This window comes from Danio rerio, chromosome 1, assembly GCF_052040795.2.
Source record: "Danio rerio strain M-AB ecotype USA chromosome 1, GRCz13ab, whole genome shotgun sequence".
NCBI classification, from domain to species: domain Eukaryota; kingdom Metazoa; phylum Chordata; class Actinopteri; order Cypriniformes; family Danionidae; genus Danio; species Danio rerio.
In genome coordinates this window covers 52,540,693-52,559,561 of record NC_141021.1, presented here as the reverse complement: position 1 = coordinate 52,559,561, position 18,869 = coordinate 52,540,693, and the positions used below count along the sequence as shown (strand labels likewise).

At 35.5% G+C, this 18,869-nt stretch overlaps 2 protein-coding genes across 12 annotated transcripts in view; both read right to left on the bottom strand.

Annotated features, from left to right (window-relative positions):
- The window catches only part of npnta (nephronectin a), a 122,123-nt gene extending 118,886 nt beyond the window's left edge, over positions 1-3,237 (bottom strand). The window contains exon 1 of the mRNA XM_087236093.1: positions 2,910-3,237. The gene's annotated coding sequence lies outside the window, so the exon portion shown is untranslated. The remainder of the gene's footprint in view (positions 1-2,909) is intronic.
- A 4,167-nt stretch (positions 3,238-7,404) lies between these two features.
- Positions 7,405-18,869, bottom strand: part of gstcd (glutathione S-transferase, C-terminal domain containing) — a 158,396-nt gene continuing 146,931 nt past the window's right edge. For 10 of the 11 annotated variants that reach the window (XR_015475610.1, XR_015475612.1, XR_015475614.1 and 7 more), the window contains 3 exons: positions 15,554-15,584; positions 11,387-11,456; positions 7,408-7,807 (listed from right to left, as the gene is read on the bottom strand). Coding sequence is in view for 6 of the 11 variants with exons in the window: in XM_087235346.1 (XP_087091472.1) it covers positions 7,668-7,807; positions 11,387-11,456; positions 15,554-15,584 (241 nt within the window). In the remaining 5 variants the exon portion in view is untranslated. Of the gene's footprint in view, positions 7,808-11,386; positions 11,457-15,553; positions 15,585-18,869 lie in introns of all 11 variants that reach the window. The other variant, NM_001024462.1, reaches the window with a different exon arrangement.

The following is an 18,869-nucleotide window of genomic DNA, read 5'->3' as shown; positions in this document are numbered from 1 at the left end:
CATAAAATCAATCCGATCTTTGTCTTGAGAGTAAATGAAATACATTCTGTAAAGCAGGGGAGTCCAAACTTGGTCCTGGAGGGTCAGTGCCCTGCAAAGTTTTAGTTCCAACCCTATTAAACACACCCGGGCTAGTTAATCTAGCTCTTACTAGGATTTCGAGAAACATTCATGCAGGTGTGTTGAGGCAAGTTGGGGCAAAAATCTGCAGGACACCAGCCCTCCAGAACTGAGTTTGGACACCCCTGCTGTAAAGGCTCTGCCTTCTTCTGGAAAGGGGGCGGAGATCAGCAGCTCATTTGCATTTAAAGAAACACAAAATCTGTGTTTTTGCTTCCATCTTTACAGACATTCAGCAGACATGAGGATTATATTACATCTTGAAAAACGAGCATAACAGGCCACTTTTAAGTCAAATTCTAAAGAAAAATGACTAAAATACACACTAATAATCTGTTTTATTCACAGATATGATAATTATTGTGGGGGAAACTATCCTGCAAATTTACATAGTGAGAATAATATTATTCAGAAAGGATCCCAAAACCAAAATAGCCTTGATTCAGTCAGATTTATGCCAAATAGATAAGATATAACAATAAGTTAGCAGATCAATTATTGCACTGCAAAAATGATTTTCTTACTTAGATTTGTTATCTTGTTTCTAGTCCAAATATCTAAACATTCTTAAATCAAGAACTATTTTTAAGACAAGCAAAACAAATGTCTTGTTTTAAGAAATAATATGCCAAAATTCAGTGAGTTTTTCCTTAAAACAAGCAAAACAATCAGCCAATGGGCTGAGCAAAATAATTTTATGTTGAAAGGAAAAACAAGATTATTTTGCTTACACCATTGGCAGATTATTTTGCTTGTTTGAAGGAAAAACTCACTCAATTTTGGCAAATTATTTCTTAAAACAAGACATTATTGTGTATTGTGCACTCATAGCAGTGATTACGGTAGTAGTAGTAGACGTTGTTGTATTAGTTGTAGCAGATGCTGTAGTAGTATCAGTATTAGTAGACATTGTAGTAGTAATAGTCGTGGCTGCGGCTATAGTAGAAGCAGTAGTAGTTGTAATATAAGTAACTTTCTGTAGTAGTAGTTGGTGTAGTACTTGTGATTTCATATTATTGTCAGTTATTATTACTGTTGTCCTTTCTTTCTTTTTGTTTTATATATCTGCGACGCACGCATGCACGCACGGACGCACACACACACGCACCTACCAGTGTGACTATGGGCCCTATCTTACACCCGGCGCAGTGTGGCGCAAGGCGCGTCGCAATAGTCTTTTGGTAGTTTCAGCTTGGCGCAAGAGTCGTTTTGAGGCGTTGCGCTACGCTGTTTAAATAGCAAATGCATTAGCGCTTATTTGTGCGGCCATAGGCGTTCTGGTCTAAAAAGGAAGGCGTTCTGAGGCGGACCGCTGGCGCGTCGCTATTTTGAGAAACTATAATAGATTTTTCATTAGACCAAAACAAACCCGGTCTAAACTCCAGCGCAGAGTTGCGCCTCGCTTACGCACTGCTTAATACACACAAGAGAGCAATATATCTTTACATATGAAAAAATGTAAATATTAAGGATATATATATAGGATATAATAAGAATAGATATATGATATAAATATAAAGGATTAAAATATTACAAAACATATTATTTTCTAGCCTACATAAATATGAAAAATCCCTGCTTTTATGTCTTCTTCATCTCGGGAGGCTTTTTCAGTTTATTCATAACAATTTGCTTTTGTATAATGTTATTATTATTAGCAGTATTATTTATTATATCCATATTCATATTTGTTTTATTAAAAACAAGCTTAGATTTGCCCACCTGTCAGGTTTTAGACCATATGGGGCACAGCATGTGTTTCAGGATATAACTCAGGTTTTTGAGCACATTTTGTTATTGTTGTTCATTTATTCGTTTGCTGGAAATTATAACTGAATTTAGAAATTGTTTTGAAACTAATATTTGCGCTTAACAAACAAAAGTATTTATTTATAGGCTAATTGATGTCTGTGCGTAAAGGTTTCCCTATCCAAGAGCAAATGTGAAAGTGATACATTATCTCTCATTCTCATATCAGTAGATGCTCTGTTTAACAGTTTTCTGTTAAAAAACTGTTGACTGTTTGCTTGTGAAATGCTCATTTTTTCCACTTAGACTTACTTTGCATCCTGTAAATAGCGAATGCTCTCTTGGCGTGACGCAGCTGACTCTTAAAGGGAATGGGAGATGAGACTCTGATTGGTTTATTTTCAAAACACACATATAACTCATTAAGAAAATAAACTCAACCCTTTTAGACCATGCGCCACGGCGCAAGGCAGATTTCCCATCCTTAAATTAGCAAAAACACGTTCTGACACGCCCTGAAAGCGTTTGCGCCCTGCGTTTTGCGCATGGACCGTCAAAATAGAGCCCTATATTGTTGTTGTTGCTTTTTTTTATGTTTCTTTGTATTTGTATGATGCCAATTTATGTACCTTTTTGCAAATTCTAAAAAAAAAAAAAAAACAACAACAAAAAAACAATACATTATGTTTTGCTTGTCTAGAAAAATCTTCTTGATTTAAGAATTTTTAGATATTTGGACTTGAAACCAGAAAAGTGTGGAAAATATAGTGTTGATAAACGGGTGAGCAAAACTGTTCAATTTTAACATTTTCAGTGGAAATAAAATAAGCTCCATACCAAAACACGACTTACATTTCTGACTTTAAAAGAGACTTTTTTTTTTCTTCAGGATTGCATAATGTGAGATTTTGGCGTATTGCATCATATTTTGTGTTCTGACATTTTTTTCTACAGAATTACAGTAATGCACTTATAACTAACCCATATTTTCTACCATGTACTCACAATCATGTACATTTAGAAAGGACTCAGAGCCAAACCTTGGGGAATGCAGCAGCAGCAGCAGCGTTTCCCACCGAAAATGACTCCAGCTCTCTGGAAGGTGCCCCCGTCTCCAGTCTTTCACACTCTGGGAGATTGGCTCCGCTCACAGAATTCAGATGAGCTTTGCCTAGCTTGGCGTCTTAAAGCTTAAAGGTTGTGCAGCTCCTCATGGCAGAGGAACAGATCTCATCTCTGTATCCCAAACGTGAGAGTCTTCAGCAGCAAAACCAGAGGCCTGTTTGAAGACAGCATGAGTCCAAACACAGTCAAAGTTAAGCTGGAGGAATAGTTCATATATCATTGCACCCTGTCCACCAATGCCGCGCTTTGGCATTTGTGTGAGCCGTGGCCTAATCAAATATTCATAACCGTGGTCAGATTAATCCATGCACGCTCCATTTCATGAATATTAACCCATCCAACTCTCCTGCCACAAGGGAATCGTGATAAATACCTGCTGCTGGTGTTTACTTTCAATACTTTTAATCAAACACTGAGACAAAAGCTCAGGAGTGAGGTCTCTGCTTTTTCTCTTTCCTTTTTTTGCGAGAGAGAAGAGCAAATTACAATGAATAATTTTACATTGGTAATAACTTGGGGAAAAGCGGCTCTTTCTACACTCTTTTGTTTTGCGTATAATACCAGATAATGGCGGAGGAGAGGGTGCAAGGTGCTTATACACAATTCACTGGCTGATTTGCCAAAGTCATGTTTAATTTATCGAAGGGCGTGCTGGTTTTTGTCTCTCTTATTTTAACAAACAAACCCAGAGCATGCAAATTTAGTGGGAAAGCAATGAGACATTACCCGTTTAGAATAAAAGTACCAAATTTCTAACAGTATCATCTCTTTCTTTGTTTAAATCGAAGCTTAAATCGTACTTTTATCTAAAGTTAAAGTTCTATTGTTTTGTACAGCACTTTGATCAAAAATTGTGGATTTAAATGTGCTTTATACTTTATATACAATCACCGGCCACTTTATTAGGTACACCTGTCCAACTGCTCGTTAATGCAAATTTCTACTCAGCCAATCACATGTCAGCAGCTCAAGACATTTAGGCATGTAGACATGGTCAAGATAATCGGCTGCTCCTCAAACGAGCATCAGAATGGGGAAAAAAGGGGATTTAAGTGACTGACCATGGCATGGTTGTTGGTGCTAGACGGGCTGGTCTGAGTATGTCAGAAACTGCTGATCTTCCGGGATTTTCACACACACAACTATCTCTACGAGAATAGTCTGAAAATGCCTTGTTGATGCCAGAGGTCAGAGGAGAATGGCTAGACTGGTTCTAGCTGATAGAAAGGCAACAGTAGCTCAAATAATCACTCGTCACAACCGAGGTCTGCAGAAGAGCATCTCTGAACACACAACACGTCCAACCTTGAGGGGGATGGGCTACAGCAGCAAAAGACCACACCGGGTGCCACTCCTGTCAGCTAAGAACAGGAAACTGAGGCTACAATTCGCACAGGCTCACCAAAACTGGACATGTTAGATGTTAGATTGGAAAAATGTTGCCTGGTCTGATGAGTCTCGATTTCTGCTGCGACATTCGGATAGTAGGGCCACAATTTGGCTTCAACAACATGAAAGCATGGATCCATCCTGCCTTGTGTCAACAATTCAGGCTGGTGGTGTAATGGTGTGGGGGATATTTTCCTGATACACTTTGGGCCCATTAGTACTAATTAAGCATTGTGTCAATGCCACAGGCTACCTGAGTATTGTTGCTGACCACGTCTATCCCTTTTTTACCACAGCGTACCGATCTTCTGGGCCCGGTTTTTCAAAAGTAATCCACTAGGATTTGGGATAAGGGATTGGATCAAATCTTGAAAATGGGTTTTTCAAAAGAAAAAACGTATTACATATTCGGATTAGATCACGTAATCCAATCTTGGTTTTGATCCGGATCAAACCTTTAGTTTGGGTTTTTCAGACCTTTTTTGTAGGATTTGGATCACTTTGATCCAAAAAAAAAAAAGGATTAAACTGATCCCATCAGAAGGGTGGATTTAGCGTGGATTTCATGCCTAAAATGTAAGGAAAACTTAAAATGTATCAAACTATACTATTTTTGCATCATGCAGTATCTTACGAGATATACTATTTATTCATAAGGTTTTAATTTTATTTGTTCATCTTTCAGGCTATAGTGATTATAGGCTTTAACGTAATTAGCCTTTCAGTATAGGAATACAGCATAATTAGAAAGAGTTTGGCCTCATAAAATAATCCCCCAAACAGCTGTCAAAATTGACCAAAAGCAATCAATTTTATTCTGTCTCTAACTGATATATATATATTCATCACAATGGAAAATATTTATTAGTGATGCATGTAATGATTACAAAATAAAAATGCAAAGAATGGCAATCACTGATTTTTTAAATCTCTTTCAACAATTGCAAAAAGAGACTGAAAGGGCAGAAGCGCAGCTTCGTCTGGCGAAGGAACAACTGACTCTGACCAAATTGCAGCAAACAAAGGCCAAGGACTTGAGATCCGCCTCCTAAAGGATACGCTCAGACAAGCTGGTCTCTCCACATCAAATGAGGAAGTCTGAAATTATTGTAGAGTTTTGAACATTAAGTCTTTTTTTATTTACATCTATATTTGAAACTTATTATAACTATCTTCAATGTACAGTGTTGTAGGTCTCAGATGAGTGGAATGCTGGAAGAGGATGGGGTGGGCTTTTTTCTTGTTTTTATTATTTATTATTATTTTAATATTTATAAAATTTTCATTTCAAATAAAAAATAAAGTTATATTAACCCCACGCTGGCTGTTGTACTTGTCGCTCTTTAAATATCTATAGTTCTACATTGTGATTTCCTATCCTGTTTGAGCACTGGTAATCCAGATTTAGTGATCCTGAAAAGTTCCCATCCGGATCAGATTGATCCAATCCGATGTTGCTTTGAAAAACTGGTCCAAAAAGTAAGCTGGATTACGTGATCAGGGATCGCAAAAACAGGATTACTAAATCCGGATCAATTTCATCTGGATTAAAACTTTTGAAAAACCGGGCCCTGATGGCTACTTCCATGTCATGAAGCGTGAATCATAGCATCATCTCAGACTGGTTTCTTGAACATGACAACATTTTCACTGCACTCAAATGGCCAACATATTCCCCAGATCTCACTCCAATAGAGCACCTTCGGGATGTGGTGGAATGGAAGATTCACTTTATGGATGTGCAGCTGACAAATCTGCCAATACACGCTTTTGATTCATATTTTTTTTTTTATCTCATCACGATTCCAGTATCATTCAAAAGATGATTTTCGTTCTTCTGGGAAACATAAATGTCAGAGAGAATGTCAAAGCTTGTGTTCAGCACAAAATGGTGTATAAATAGCGTAAAAAGCGTCATAAAAGCACATCTTAATTTAGATTCAGCCCCTCATACAAAGTTATAGTGCGTCTTTGAAAGATGAAGATTTATGGTGCTTTTCTCTGTTGTTGGTGTAGAACAGCTTTGTACTTGTGATTTACAGAAGAACAATACATAAAAACAAGTTCTGAATGAACTGAAGCGAACGAACTGAGCTTTCTCTATAAATAAAACGTTTGCTAATATGAAAAAGCTTCACCTGAAACTCAAAATCACTCATTATTTACACACCAGCTAGAGCTGCACGATGTCGGAAAATCTGATGTGACAATATTTTTTGTGAGATACACTGCGATATGAATCAAATTTCTGCAGATGTCTTGAATAGCCAATTTGCGATGTCATCTTTCATTTAGATGGTTGGAATAATCATGTGGAGGAGTGAATCAAACAAATTGCAAGCATAAATAAAAAAAACAGAGCAAAAATAAAAGTGAAACAAGCAGAGCTTTGTGGTTTTCCGAGGAATTGAACAGTTGTCATATATGCAGGTACAGTAATTGAATAACTAGAAAGTAAAGTTCCTAGACAAACTTTATAGTGACTTAAGAAAGCCTCGTCTGAAAATTTTAAGTCGATTTAAAGTTTAAATAATTAAAAGTGTTTATTAAGAAGTTTGAAACAGTCAGCATAAATAGTTAATTAAATACCTCATTACCTCAACTTAAATAGAGTAAGTTTACAGTACTCATGTAGATTAGTTTAACTTAATTGGTTGGTAGCAATCGGTCTCCTTAAACAGTTTGAGTTGCCTTAACTCATTGGGTTTGACAAAACTCATTTGGTTTGAGTTCTCTTCACTTATCGGGTTTTACTGTGCTCAAATTGCTTTGTTTACTCAAATGAAGTTCACAGTACTCATTAGGATTAGTCTTTGAACTCAAATTATTTGTTATTATCAACTATCAGTTGATAATAATTATATTATACTATTATAAGCTATCAGTTTTTTAACTCAGTAACTAAAAGACTAGGTGGGCATTTTATCATGCATTACACTTATATTTTTCCACTAAACCCAATACATAATATTATCACCAGAATACCTAAATATATAGAAGACATTACGCAGGACCAGTCAGTTATTTTGCATAAAAAAGTTTAATCCATGTAATCCAAGTTTTACTCCTATTGCAAACATTATTTTAAAAATACTCCTTTTATAGCTCATAAAAAAGCACTTAAACAAAACTGGCATGAGTAAATGATGAATTTTTAGTTGATCAATCATGTTAAAACTTGAAAAGAAACACAAAAAAATGGAAATAATCATTTAAACATTCCCGCTGAGGTATATTTGTAGACCTATCTCATCTTGAAAAAGGGATTTCTCAGTGAGCTTGTGTTATCCTGTCGGTTCACCAACCAGCATATTGTTCTTAGGTGAACATCCCTTTGGGATCATGGTCATCACCCTCACAGAATACCCATGAGCCTCTGCTGCCCAGCTGCGGTCCAGGTCCACCAGTCCCATACAGCGCTTCCCTGCACATTTCACAAAACACACTAATCACCAAAACACACCTTTAATAGACAGAGTATATTCAGACAGAAAACATTCAGATATTCTACAGTTAATTAAAACTGAGAACCCAATTAAAAAGCAGCATTTTACTGTCTGAAACCAAACGAACAGAGCTTTGTTATGAGTCAATGCGACACGTTTCACACTTTAATTAATGGTCTGTTCTTGGCACAGACTTTCTGACCTTCAGCTTGTAAAAACAAACGGAGAGTCTTTAGGTCAAGACACTTCAGAGAGTCTAACAGAATAAATGTGTAACTTGGTTTTATAAATGAGTTCAGAAATAGTAAATGTGCTGCAAAAGCCATCTGAATTGTCCCTAAAGTTCTGGAAAACTCAAAAAAGTTATTTTTAATTAAAAAAAGAAGAAGAAAAAAGCAAACAAGTAATGAAAAAGTGTGTTTTTTAAATAAAGCTAAACTAAAATGACTTTTGCTAATCAATAACACTGTACAATAATGGTTCATTAGTCATCTACATTAGTTATATATTGTACTACAGCTAAAGCCAAAATAATTAGCCATCCTGTGATTTGTATATATATAAGCCATAGACTATCAGAAGTGTGAACAGACTGAGCGATGTATAGAGAAATAGAAATAATTCAATCAAAAGTCTATTAGGTTTAAGATTTCTTAAATTAATTTTAAATGTTTTCCAAAAAAGAAAAATCAAAAGACAAACAAAAAAAAATGTCTTTAAAAAAGGCTGCTGTAGTTTGATGGAAAACAAAATGCACTAAAAGCTTTAAACTGATCTTTCTGATCTTATCAAGAGTAATAATCAGCTCACTGATATCAGTCAGAGGTTTGACTGGCGCCATTTAGCATGTGTTATGTGGGGAGGCTGTAAAAGATGGCGAGCGGTATGAAAGATGACAGCGCCGTCAGATTTAGTGCGATCAGACTGTGTGTGTTTGAGAGAGAAAAGAGGTCACGCAGCGGCGAGAGTCTGTCTGATCTCAGTTCAGCGTTTCAGCACAGATGCTGTTAGAGATTCACTGTTTATGTTCAACTCAAATGCTTCTGCAAAGTTTACTGGAAACCGAACAAGTGCTGTTAGTCTGGAGAAACATTTACAGGTCTCTTAAATGTCCAGTCGAAGGTCAAGTGTCCACTGAACCAATATGCTGACTTTAGGTGTGTAACACAGTGATATTGTTTTATTTTAGCATTATTGATTTACTTTTCATTCATTCATTTTGGTTTCAGCTTAGCCCCTTTATTAATTTGGGGTCGCCACAGCAGAATGAACCGCCAACTTATCCAGCATATGTTTTACGCAGCGGATGCCTTTCCAGCTGCAACCACTCACCAGAAAATGACACTCATTCACACACATAGACTATGAACAATTTAACTTAATACTCAAACCTATGTGACTGTGGGGGAAACCGGAGGACCTGGATGAAACCCACGCCAACACGCCGACCGTCTTGCTGTGAGGTGATTCTGCTACAAACTGCGCTACTGTGACGAATGATTTACTTTTGTATTTCAAACTCATTTAGGATTAAATAAAACTAAAATTAGTAAAAAAAAAAAAACTGGTGCTTTTTAAATAAGACTTTGTTTTTTAACATTATTTAACTACTCACCGGCCACTTTATTAGGTATACCTGTCCAACTGCTCATTAATGCTCATTACTAATCAGCCAATCGACGCAGCCTATATATTATTTCTTTTACAACACATTGTAACTACTAAAATGTCAATACATCCACAAAGCTGAATTTTCAATCAACAGTTTAATACAGTTGAAGCCAGAATTTTGGGCCCCTTTTTGATTTTTTTTCTTTTTTAAATATTTCCCAAATTATGTTTAACAGAGCAAGGAAATTTTCACAGTATGTCTGAAAATACTTTTTCTTCCGGAAAAAGTCTATTGTTTTAATTCAGATAGTATAAAAGCAGTTTTTATAAAAATAAATAAATAAATAAATAAAAAATTAAAGGTTCAGGACACTATGGATAACTTTTTTTTATATTAACAGATTTGTGTGTGTTGAGCATCATTTAAGACAATGTTAGCACCTGTCAGCTTTAATTGTGGGGAAAACTGGAAAATTTTGAGCTTTTGTCAGCTAATTTCAGCTTCCGGGTTCAAAATGATTTTTGGGGCGGGACCAAATTTGGCGACGGAGCGCAGTACTGCAAGTGCAAAGATGACATAGCGGAGTTTTCTTATCCTATGTGAAGAGCCGGCTGCTTAATTAATCATGAGAGCACGTGCTTTCCCGAAGGCAAGGCAGACCTGCTAGCAAGCTGTGAGACATGGACCTGCGGCCACGGCACACAGTAATTGGCCGTTCATAAGGGCTTGTATGTGTTTGTTTCCATGATCTTCGAAGTTTGTTGCATGTTTTTTCTTTCCCCGCGATAATGTCTGGGCCGACACAGCACAGCTGTTTGTGTGCTGCAAGCATTTTTGTCAGGAGAGCAGTACGAGAATTGGAAAATGGCGAGCGTTGTCTTTTATCAGGAGTTGGTTCACATTTAGACACATTGCCGTGCTGCTGTGTTTGCGTAAATCCTCCAGATTACCAGCAGAACTAATGGTGAAAATAGACAAGGCAGGAGACGGCACTGAGTCTGCATTCAGACCTCTGATTCAGAGTCAGACCTGGGGATTGAGGGAAAAGTCCTCATTTATAGTGGTTATAAGAACACGATTATCTTTATAATGATATAAATTGTGGTGATCTGCATATGAAGTTACGAATAACAAATGTAGCAGGGCATTTGATCGCTGTTTATTATTTTGCATTTTACCTTTGTAATAAACTCATGCGTCTCCTCACGGTTTGTTTCTCATTTTTTGAGCTAACTGACAACAGTTGTTCGCTCCTCTCCTTCTCCCCTGCTCTGCTGGCCCTGCCCACTCCTGCCCTATGCTCGTGGAGCTCCACGCCCATTAATCATGCATCTTTTGAAAAAATTCTGAGGTAGACCTGAACTTAAATTGGGGGGTGTCATGGCCCTTTAAGGTCAACATTATTAGCCCCTTTAAACTTTTTTTCTAAATAGTCTACAGAACAAACCATCATTATACAATAACTTGCCTAATTACCCTAACCTGAATAGTCAACCTAATTAACCCAGTTAAGCCTTTAAATGTCACTTTAAGCTGTATAGAAGTGTCTTGAAAAACATCTAGTCAAATGTTATTTACTGTCATCATGACAAAGACAAAATAAATCAGTTATTAGCGATGAGTTATTAAAGCTATTGTGTTTAGAAATGTGCAGAATAAATCTGCTCTCCGTTAAACAGAAATTGGGGGAAAAAACAAACAGGGGGGCTAATAATTCAGGGGGTTGAGTAATTCAGATTGCAATTGTAGTTGTAGTTGAACTTTTGAATTGGTTTCTAATCGCTGTGAGCCTCACACAGCCAGATCGTGCACGAAACTATAAATCCTCCAACACTACAGCTCATCCTACCCTAAAATTTTCCACCAAATGGCTTATCCCTATCAGGAATTGATTGTTAAAGCACAACAGCTCTGACCAGCTGCCAAAAAAACAAACCCATCTCACCGATGGAGCGTCGTTCGGGTGGTAAACTGACAGCCGTCTGATCCGCAAACCTGCACAGGATCATATGCTCCTGTGTAAAACACAAAAACACAATGGCAACAAATATCAATGCACCAGATCGTTACGGCTGCGGCGAATGAACAGATCATTTATCAAAGCGGTAGAAGCAGCCATTAGAGGAAAACACAGAGGAAAGCAGTTCATTTGATATTAATCAATGCACTCTAATTGCATTTTTTAGTTTTTTGGTGATGGCTGTTGTAATGAAGTGCAGGAAAATGACTTCCTGCATCGTTCCTGACCAGCGATGTCTCGGAGCAACCATTATTCTGCATTAACTGAGTGAAACAAGTGCTGATGGAAAGGAACGTAACAGCGCTGGCAGATTGATTTCTCCTATCAAGTTGAATTCTCCCAGGCTAATAGCTGGGATCGATGCTGTAACTCGGGATAATTTCTGAAAAACATGCTTTAACACAGTAAAGTGCTTAATCTGCGTGTTTAGCCGATGAGAAATATCAGACTTGTTATGCTCACTTCAAAACGAGCCAAGGGGGAAACCAATCAAGCTTTTTATTTTATTTTCATTTTGAACTAATCAAATTCAAAACCAGTACAGCAATTAAAGCATTTTTCTGCAGGGTGTTTTGATGCTGAAATTTAAAATCACAATGCAATTAAAATATATAACAAAAAAGCAACATTGGGTTCATTTATTGACATATTTTTAAATGTATTTGACATTTAAAGTGTCAAATATGCTTCTGTAGTTAAACAATGTATTTAGATTATAATTAATATGCATATCTATTTTTAGTTTGAGCTATTTTAATTAGAAATTACTCTAATATTTACCCAACTTTAAAAAATTTGTGTGAATATCTAAAAAATCAGTTCTGAAAGCATTCATTTTAAACCACAATGCAATATAATAAAAATAAAGCATCATTGGGTTAATTTATTTTCATATTGTTTAATCATTTTAAATGTATTTGACTTTTTTTTTTTAAATCAAATATGCTTCTATATTTTATTACATGTATATATAATAATTAACACATCTCTATTTTTAGTTTGGTTTGAGTTATTTTCATTAAAAATTATATTTACCCAATATTTTTTAATTTGTGCGGATATATATATATATATATATATATATATATATATATATATATATATATATATATATATATATATATATATATATATATATATATATTCTGTGGGCGCAAATGCCTTGTTGATGCCAGAGATCAGAGGAGAATGGCCAGACTTTATCAAATCAGCACTTGTTACAACTGAGGTCTGCAGAAGAGCATCTCTGAATGCACAACACGTCGAACCTTGAGGTGGATGGGCTACAGCAGCAGAAGACCACACCGGGTGCCGCTCTTGTCAGCTAAGAACAGGAAGCTTATGCTCGTATTTTATTTGTTGATTTTAGTTTGGCATTTAATACAGTGCAGACACATCTACTTTTAGAGAAGTTGCATAACATGGGTGTCAGTACGTTCTTAATTAAATGGTTTTACTCTTTTTTTAAGTAACAGAGCTCAGCAGGTAAGGGTTAAAGGGACACTTTCTGAGGTCAGATACAGTAATACAGGAGTGCCACAAGGTTGTGTTTCATCACCTGTGCTTTTTGCCTTGTACACAAATGATTGCAGGAGCACACATTTTAATAATTATATTATGAAATATGCTGATGACACTGCCATTTTAAGTCTCTTACACAATGACATGGACCTATCATCCTACCACAGTGAAATCGATCATTTCATTCAGTGGTGTGATAAGAACTGTCTTGTGTTAAATGTAAAAAAGACACAAGAAATGGTACTTGACCCACGAAGTGTTTCTGAACACAGGCCTGTGATCATTAAAGACACAGTGATACAGCAAGTCACATCTTACAAATACCTGGGGTTTTATATGGACAGTGTTTTTTGATGGAGAACACACATTGAGAGTTTATGCACACAACTACAACAGAGGCTTTATTTTTTAAGAAGGCTGAGATTTTATGGGGTGGGTAGCCATATCTTGCTTGTTTTTTACCGAGCTATGTTTGAGAGTCTTATTCGCTATGGAATCACAGTCTGGTTTGGAAACCTGTCTGTTCAGTTGAAAAATAAATTGGTTCATATGCAAAAAACAGCCATGAAAATTATAGGGATAAAACAATAAGAGCCCATCCAGACTCTATACGAACAGGCGGCTATAAAAAGAGCAATACGTATTAGCACTGATTCTAAACATCCCCTTTTCAGTGAATATCAGCTGTTACCATCAGGAAAAAGACTGAGAATGCCAATGTGTAAAACTAATAGACTGAAGCTTTCGTTTGTTCCTACCTCCATAAAACTGTTGAACTCTACCAATAACACTGCTCCTGCAGTACGCTAGCACTTGACTGGGTTCTGTGTTTTATATATTTATATTTATATACGGTCTTATTCTGTAAACAATGTATGTTCTTAACTGTTTGTTCTTAATTATTTTGTTTTATTTATTTTTACTGTCTGTTTAGACAATGTTGTAGCACCTTTTATGCCCAAGACAAATTTCCTCTCGGGGACAAATAAAGTTAAACCTTAAACCTTGAAACTGAGGCTACAGTTCACATAGGCTCACAAAAATTGGACAATAGAAGATTGGAGAAACGTTGCCTGGTCTGATGAGTCTCAATTTCTGCTGCGACATTCGGATGGTCGGGTCAACAACATGAAAGCATGGATACATCCTGCCTTCTATCAACGGTTCAGGCTGATGCTGGTGGTGTAATGGTGTGGGGGATGTTTTCTACACCACAGCCTACCCGAGTATTGTTGCTGATCATGTCCGTCCCCTAATGACCACAGTGTACCCATCTTCTGATGGCTACTTCCAGCAGGATAACGCGCCATGTCATAAAGCGTGAATCATCTCAGACTGAATTCTTAAACATGACAATGGCCTCCACAGTCCCCAGGTCTCAATCTAATAGAGCACCTTTGGGATGTGAGAGAGAGATTCGCATCATGAATGTGCAACTGACAAATCGCCAGTTGATGCTATCATGTCAATATGGAGCAAAATCTCTGAGTAATAGTAAGGTGTACCTAATAAAGTGGCCGGTGAGTGTATAATAATATTCTGAATTAGCTACTCAGAAATAATTTGTCCTTAAAATTGATGTTTCTGACGGTAATTTTCAGTATTTTTATTTTATATTTATCAACCAGTTTTTTTAAGGTGTTAAGGTTAGTTGCTAGAGGGTTCTATGTTATTGTTGTTATGCTTGTAACTAAAAGTCAACAAGCTGCTACATGTAGTAGTGCTATTCATGCCCTAAAATCTATGCACAACACATAATGAGCTTTTTAAAAATCAAATCAAATAGCAACACTAATGAAAAGCGTATCTGTTTAGAATCTTGACTGAGGGGACAGGCTGTCCCTGGTGGACCCCTATGTAGGTGTTATCTGGGTAGGGGCTGTGAGCACAGTGTGTGAGAGATGCTGGAGTCCACACACTGATGACAGTGAGATACGACTGATTAACCGCATCCATTACTCAGTGCTCAGACAGCGCCTGCAGATAAGAGCAGCCAAAATACAATGCGCAACTACATGAGACCGCCTGCTTCCCTATTTCTGTTGAAAAACAAGCAGCAAAACAATTGTTTCATTTTAAAAACCTAAATATTACAATGCAAAGAACCATCTAGGCCTTTATTGTCCAGAAATAAATGTCATATTTACTACATTTAATAGAGTTAAAACTATTGCTGTCCATAAATAATGAGCCAGAAACATATCACCATACACCATAGACTCTGAAGATTTAGCTTCCTTTAATTCAAACAGTGACTTTTTATTTAGTACAACTTTATTTTGTATTGCTGGTTTCAGTAGTCCTCTGTTTATATTGGAAAAGCCAAGTTGTTGCAATGGTCTAATAAGACTCTTTCTGATTATGATTAATAATAACAAGCTCACCGATATATATATATATTTTGTTCTGGAAGTCGTGACCTGCACTGAATCAAACGCTGAAGTTCACACAAGTGTTCCTGCAGAGTTTTCCCACAGGGGCTCTTGCATGAGGAACCAGGCGGTGTGACGTTGAACACGTGTAGGCGATAATGAAAAGAGCAAGAGAAAGAAAGAGTGCTGAAACACTTACCTTATAACTCAAAGTCTCCGCAAACCTCGCACTGTGAAAGAGACGGAGAGAGGGAAGCTTAATGAACTCACACATACACTGAGGCGCGAATGAAAAACGACATGACGGAGTAAAGGCATAAAAAAACACTCAAACTTAAGGAAAGGATTTAAAGGAGACCCTGAAAACATTCTTGGAAGGTGTAAGTGGATTGTAAATAGAGTTACAGGAATGATATAGATAACGTTTTTTTCTGATCCTGTTATGATTTTGAGAGATGTAAACAAAAACAATGGTCCCAAACTATTTCCTGTTTCACATTTTTAATTTCTATAGCTTCTGAGAATCCAAAAAGAGCCACATATTGATTAATAATGTTATGATAGCAGTTTTAACATATTGGGCCCTATCACACACCCGACGCAATGTGGCGCAAGGTGCGACGCAATTGTTGTTTGCTAGTTTCAGCTCCGTGCAAGAGTCGTTTTAACGTTTTGCGCTACGCTGTTTAAATAGCAAATGCATTTGCGCTCATATGTGGGCTCATAGGCATTCTGGTCTAATAATAAAGGCGTTTTGACGTGTATCACTGGCGCGTTGCTATTTTGAGGGACTATAATAGATTTTTCAATAGACCAGAACAAAGCCGGTCTATTGTCCAGCGCAGAGCGCGTTAGTTGTGCGCCACGCTTACACACTGCTTCATACACACAAGATGTAGAGCAATACGCAAATATCTTTACAAATGAAAAGGAATTAAAATATTAAGGATATATATATATATATATATATATATATATATATATATATATATATATATATATATATAGGATATAAATATAAAGGATTAAAATATTACAAAACATATTATTTTCTAGCCTACATAAATTTAAAAACCATTCTTTCATGCCTTCTTCATTTCGGGGGGCTTTTTCAGTTTATTCATAACAATTTGCTTTTGTACAATGTTATTATTATTAGCAGTATTATTTATTATATCCATATTTATATATTTTTTTAAATTAAAAACAAGCTTAGATTTGCCCACCTGTCAGGTTTTACACTATACAGCATGTGTATTTGGATATAACTCAGGTTTTTGAGCACACTTCGTTATTATTGTTCATTTATTCGTTTGCGGAAATTAGAACTGAATTTAGAAATAATTTTAAAACAAATATTTGCTCTTAACAAATGAATTTAATTATTTATAGGGTAATTGATGTCTGTGCATACAAGGTTTTCCCTACCCTCGAGAGCGAAAGTTAATAATTTATCTGTCATTCTCGTGCTGTAGATGCTCTGTTTAACCGTTTTCTTGCTTGTGAAATGCTCAGTTTTTCCACTTACACTTACTTTACATCATGTACATAGCAAATGCACCATAGCGCGACGCAACTGACTCTTAAAGGGAATGGGAGACGAGACTCTGATTGGTTTATTGTTAAAGCACACCTATAACTTATTAAGAAAATAAGCTCAACCCTTTCAGACCATGCCCCACGGTGCAAAGCGGATTTTTCTGTCCTTATATTAGCAAAAATAGATTCTGACATGCCCTGAATGCGATTGCGCCGTGCATTTTGCACTTGGATGGCATGGATCGTCAAAATAGAGCCCCAAGTTATTTGTATTGAATTGCCTCTTGTTAGAGTTAGAAAATAGTTTTTCATGGGCCAATGACATATATATATATATATATATATATATATATATATATATATATATATATATATATATATATATATATATATATATATATATATATATATATATATATATATATACAGTTAAAGTCAGAATTATTAGCCCCCTTTTAAATTTTTGTTGCTTTTTTTAATATTTCCCATATTATATTTAACAGAGCAAGGAAATTTTACAGTATGTCTAATTATGTTTTTTCTTCTGGAAAAAGTCTTATTTGTTTTATTTCGGCTAAAATAAAAGCAGTTATTATTTTTTTAAACACCATTTTAAGGACAAAATTATTAGCCCCTTTAAGCTAACTTTTTTTTTGATAGTCTACAGAACAAACCATCATTATACAATAACTTGCCTAATTACCCTAACCTGCCTAGTTAACCTAATTAATCTAGTTAAGCCTTTAAATGTCACTTTAAGCTGTATAGAAGTGTCTTGAAAAATATCTAGTAAAATATTATTTACTGTCATCATGGCAAAGATAAAACAAATCAGTTATTAGAAATAAGTTATTAAAACTATTATGTTTAAAAATGTGTTGAAGAAGTCTACTCTCTGTTGAACAGAAATAGGGGAAAAAATAAACAGGGGTTCTAATAATTCAGGGGGGCTAATAATTCTGACTTCAACTGTATATATAAATATATATATATATATATATATATATATATATATATATATATATATATATATATATATATATATATATACACACACACACACACATATATACATATATATATATATATATATATATATATATATATATATATATATATATATATATATAAATATATATATATATATATATATATATATATATATATATATATATATATAAATATATATATATATTTTAGACAATTCAATCAGAAGTGGATGATAATAGCTGTTCTATCTAATACAATTAAGTGCAGTTAACTTTAAGGAGTGGTCCACAACGATAACACATTTGAAACTTTAGTTGATGTGTAATGTAGCTGTGTGAACATAAATAACATCTCTAAACGTAAGATGCTCAAAGTTTAATGCAAAGGGAGACATTTGGCTTTTACAGTGATAGCCTAGCAAAGCCTACAGTGAATGAATTTGAGGACTACAAAGAAATACATTCGATCTTGTGAGATCATTAGGGCTTCCGGTTACGTGCATTACAACACATATTCTGTATATTAGTAACTAAAATAATGGAAACGATAGTTAAATCATACATCACTATATTAATAGTGTGTATAATTGAATTATGGACCTATCTAAAGAGTAAAATGCTGAAAACCTGTAACCATTGACTTCCGTGGTATTTGTTTTTCTACTATAGAAGTCAATAGTTATGGGTTTCTCACATTTTTCTAAAGATCTTCAACAGAAGAAGCTTTACAACCACTTGAGGGTGAGAAAATAGTGAGTATATTTAAAAAATTTTAGTGAACTACACCTGTAATGTTTATTTTTAACTGACCAGAAAAATCAGTTGCATCTTGCTTTATTTTTTTAACTGCATTGTATGTACGCAAATGTAAATGCTGAAAACCTGTAACCATTGACTTCCACAGCCATCGTTTTGGTCCCACTTTATATTAAGTGTCCTTAACTACTGTGTACTTACATCAAAAATAAATAAATACAATGTACTTAC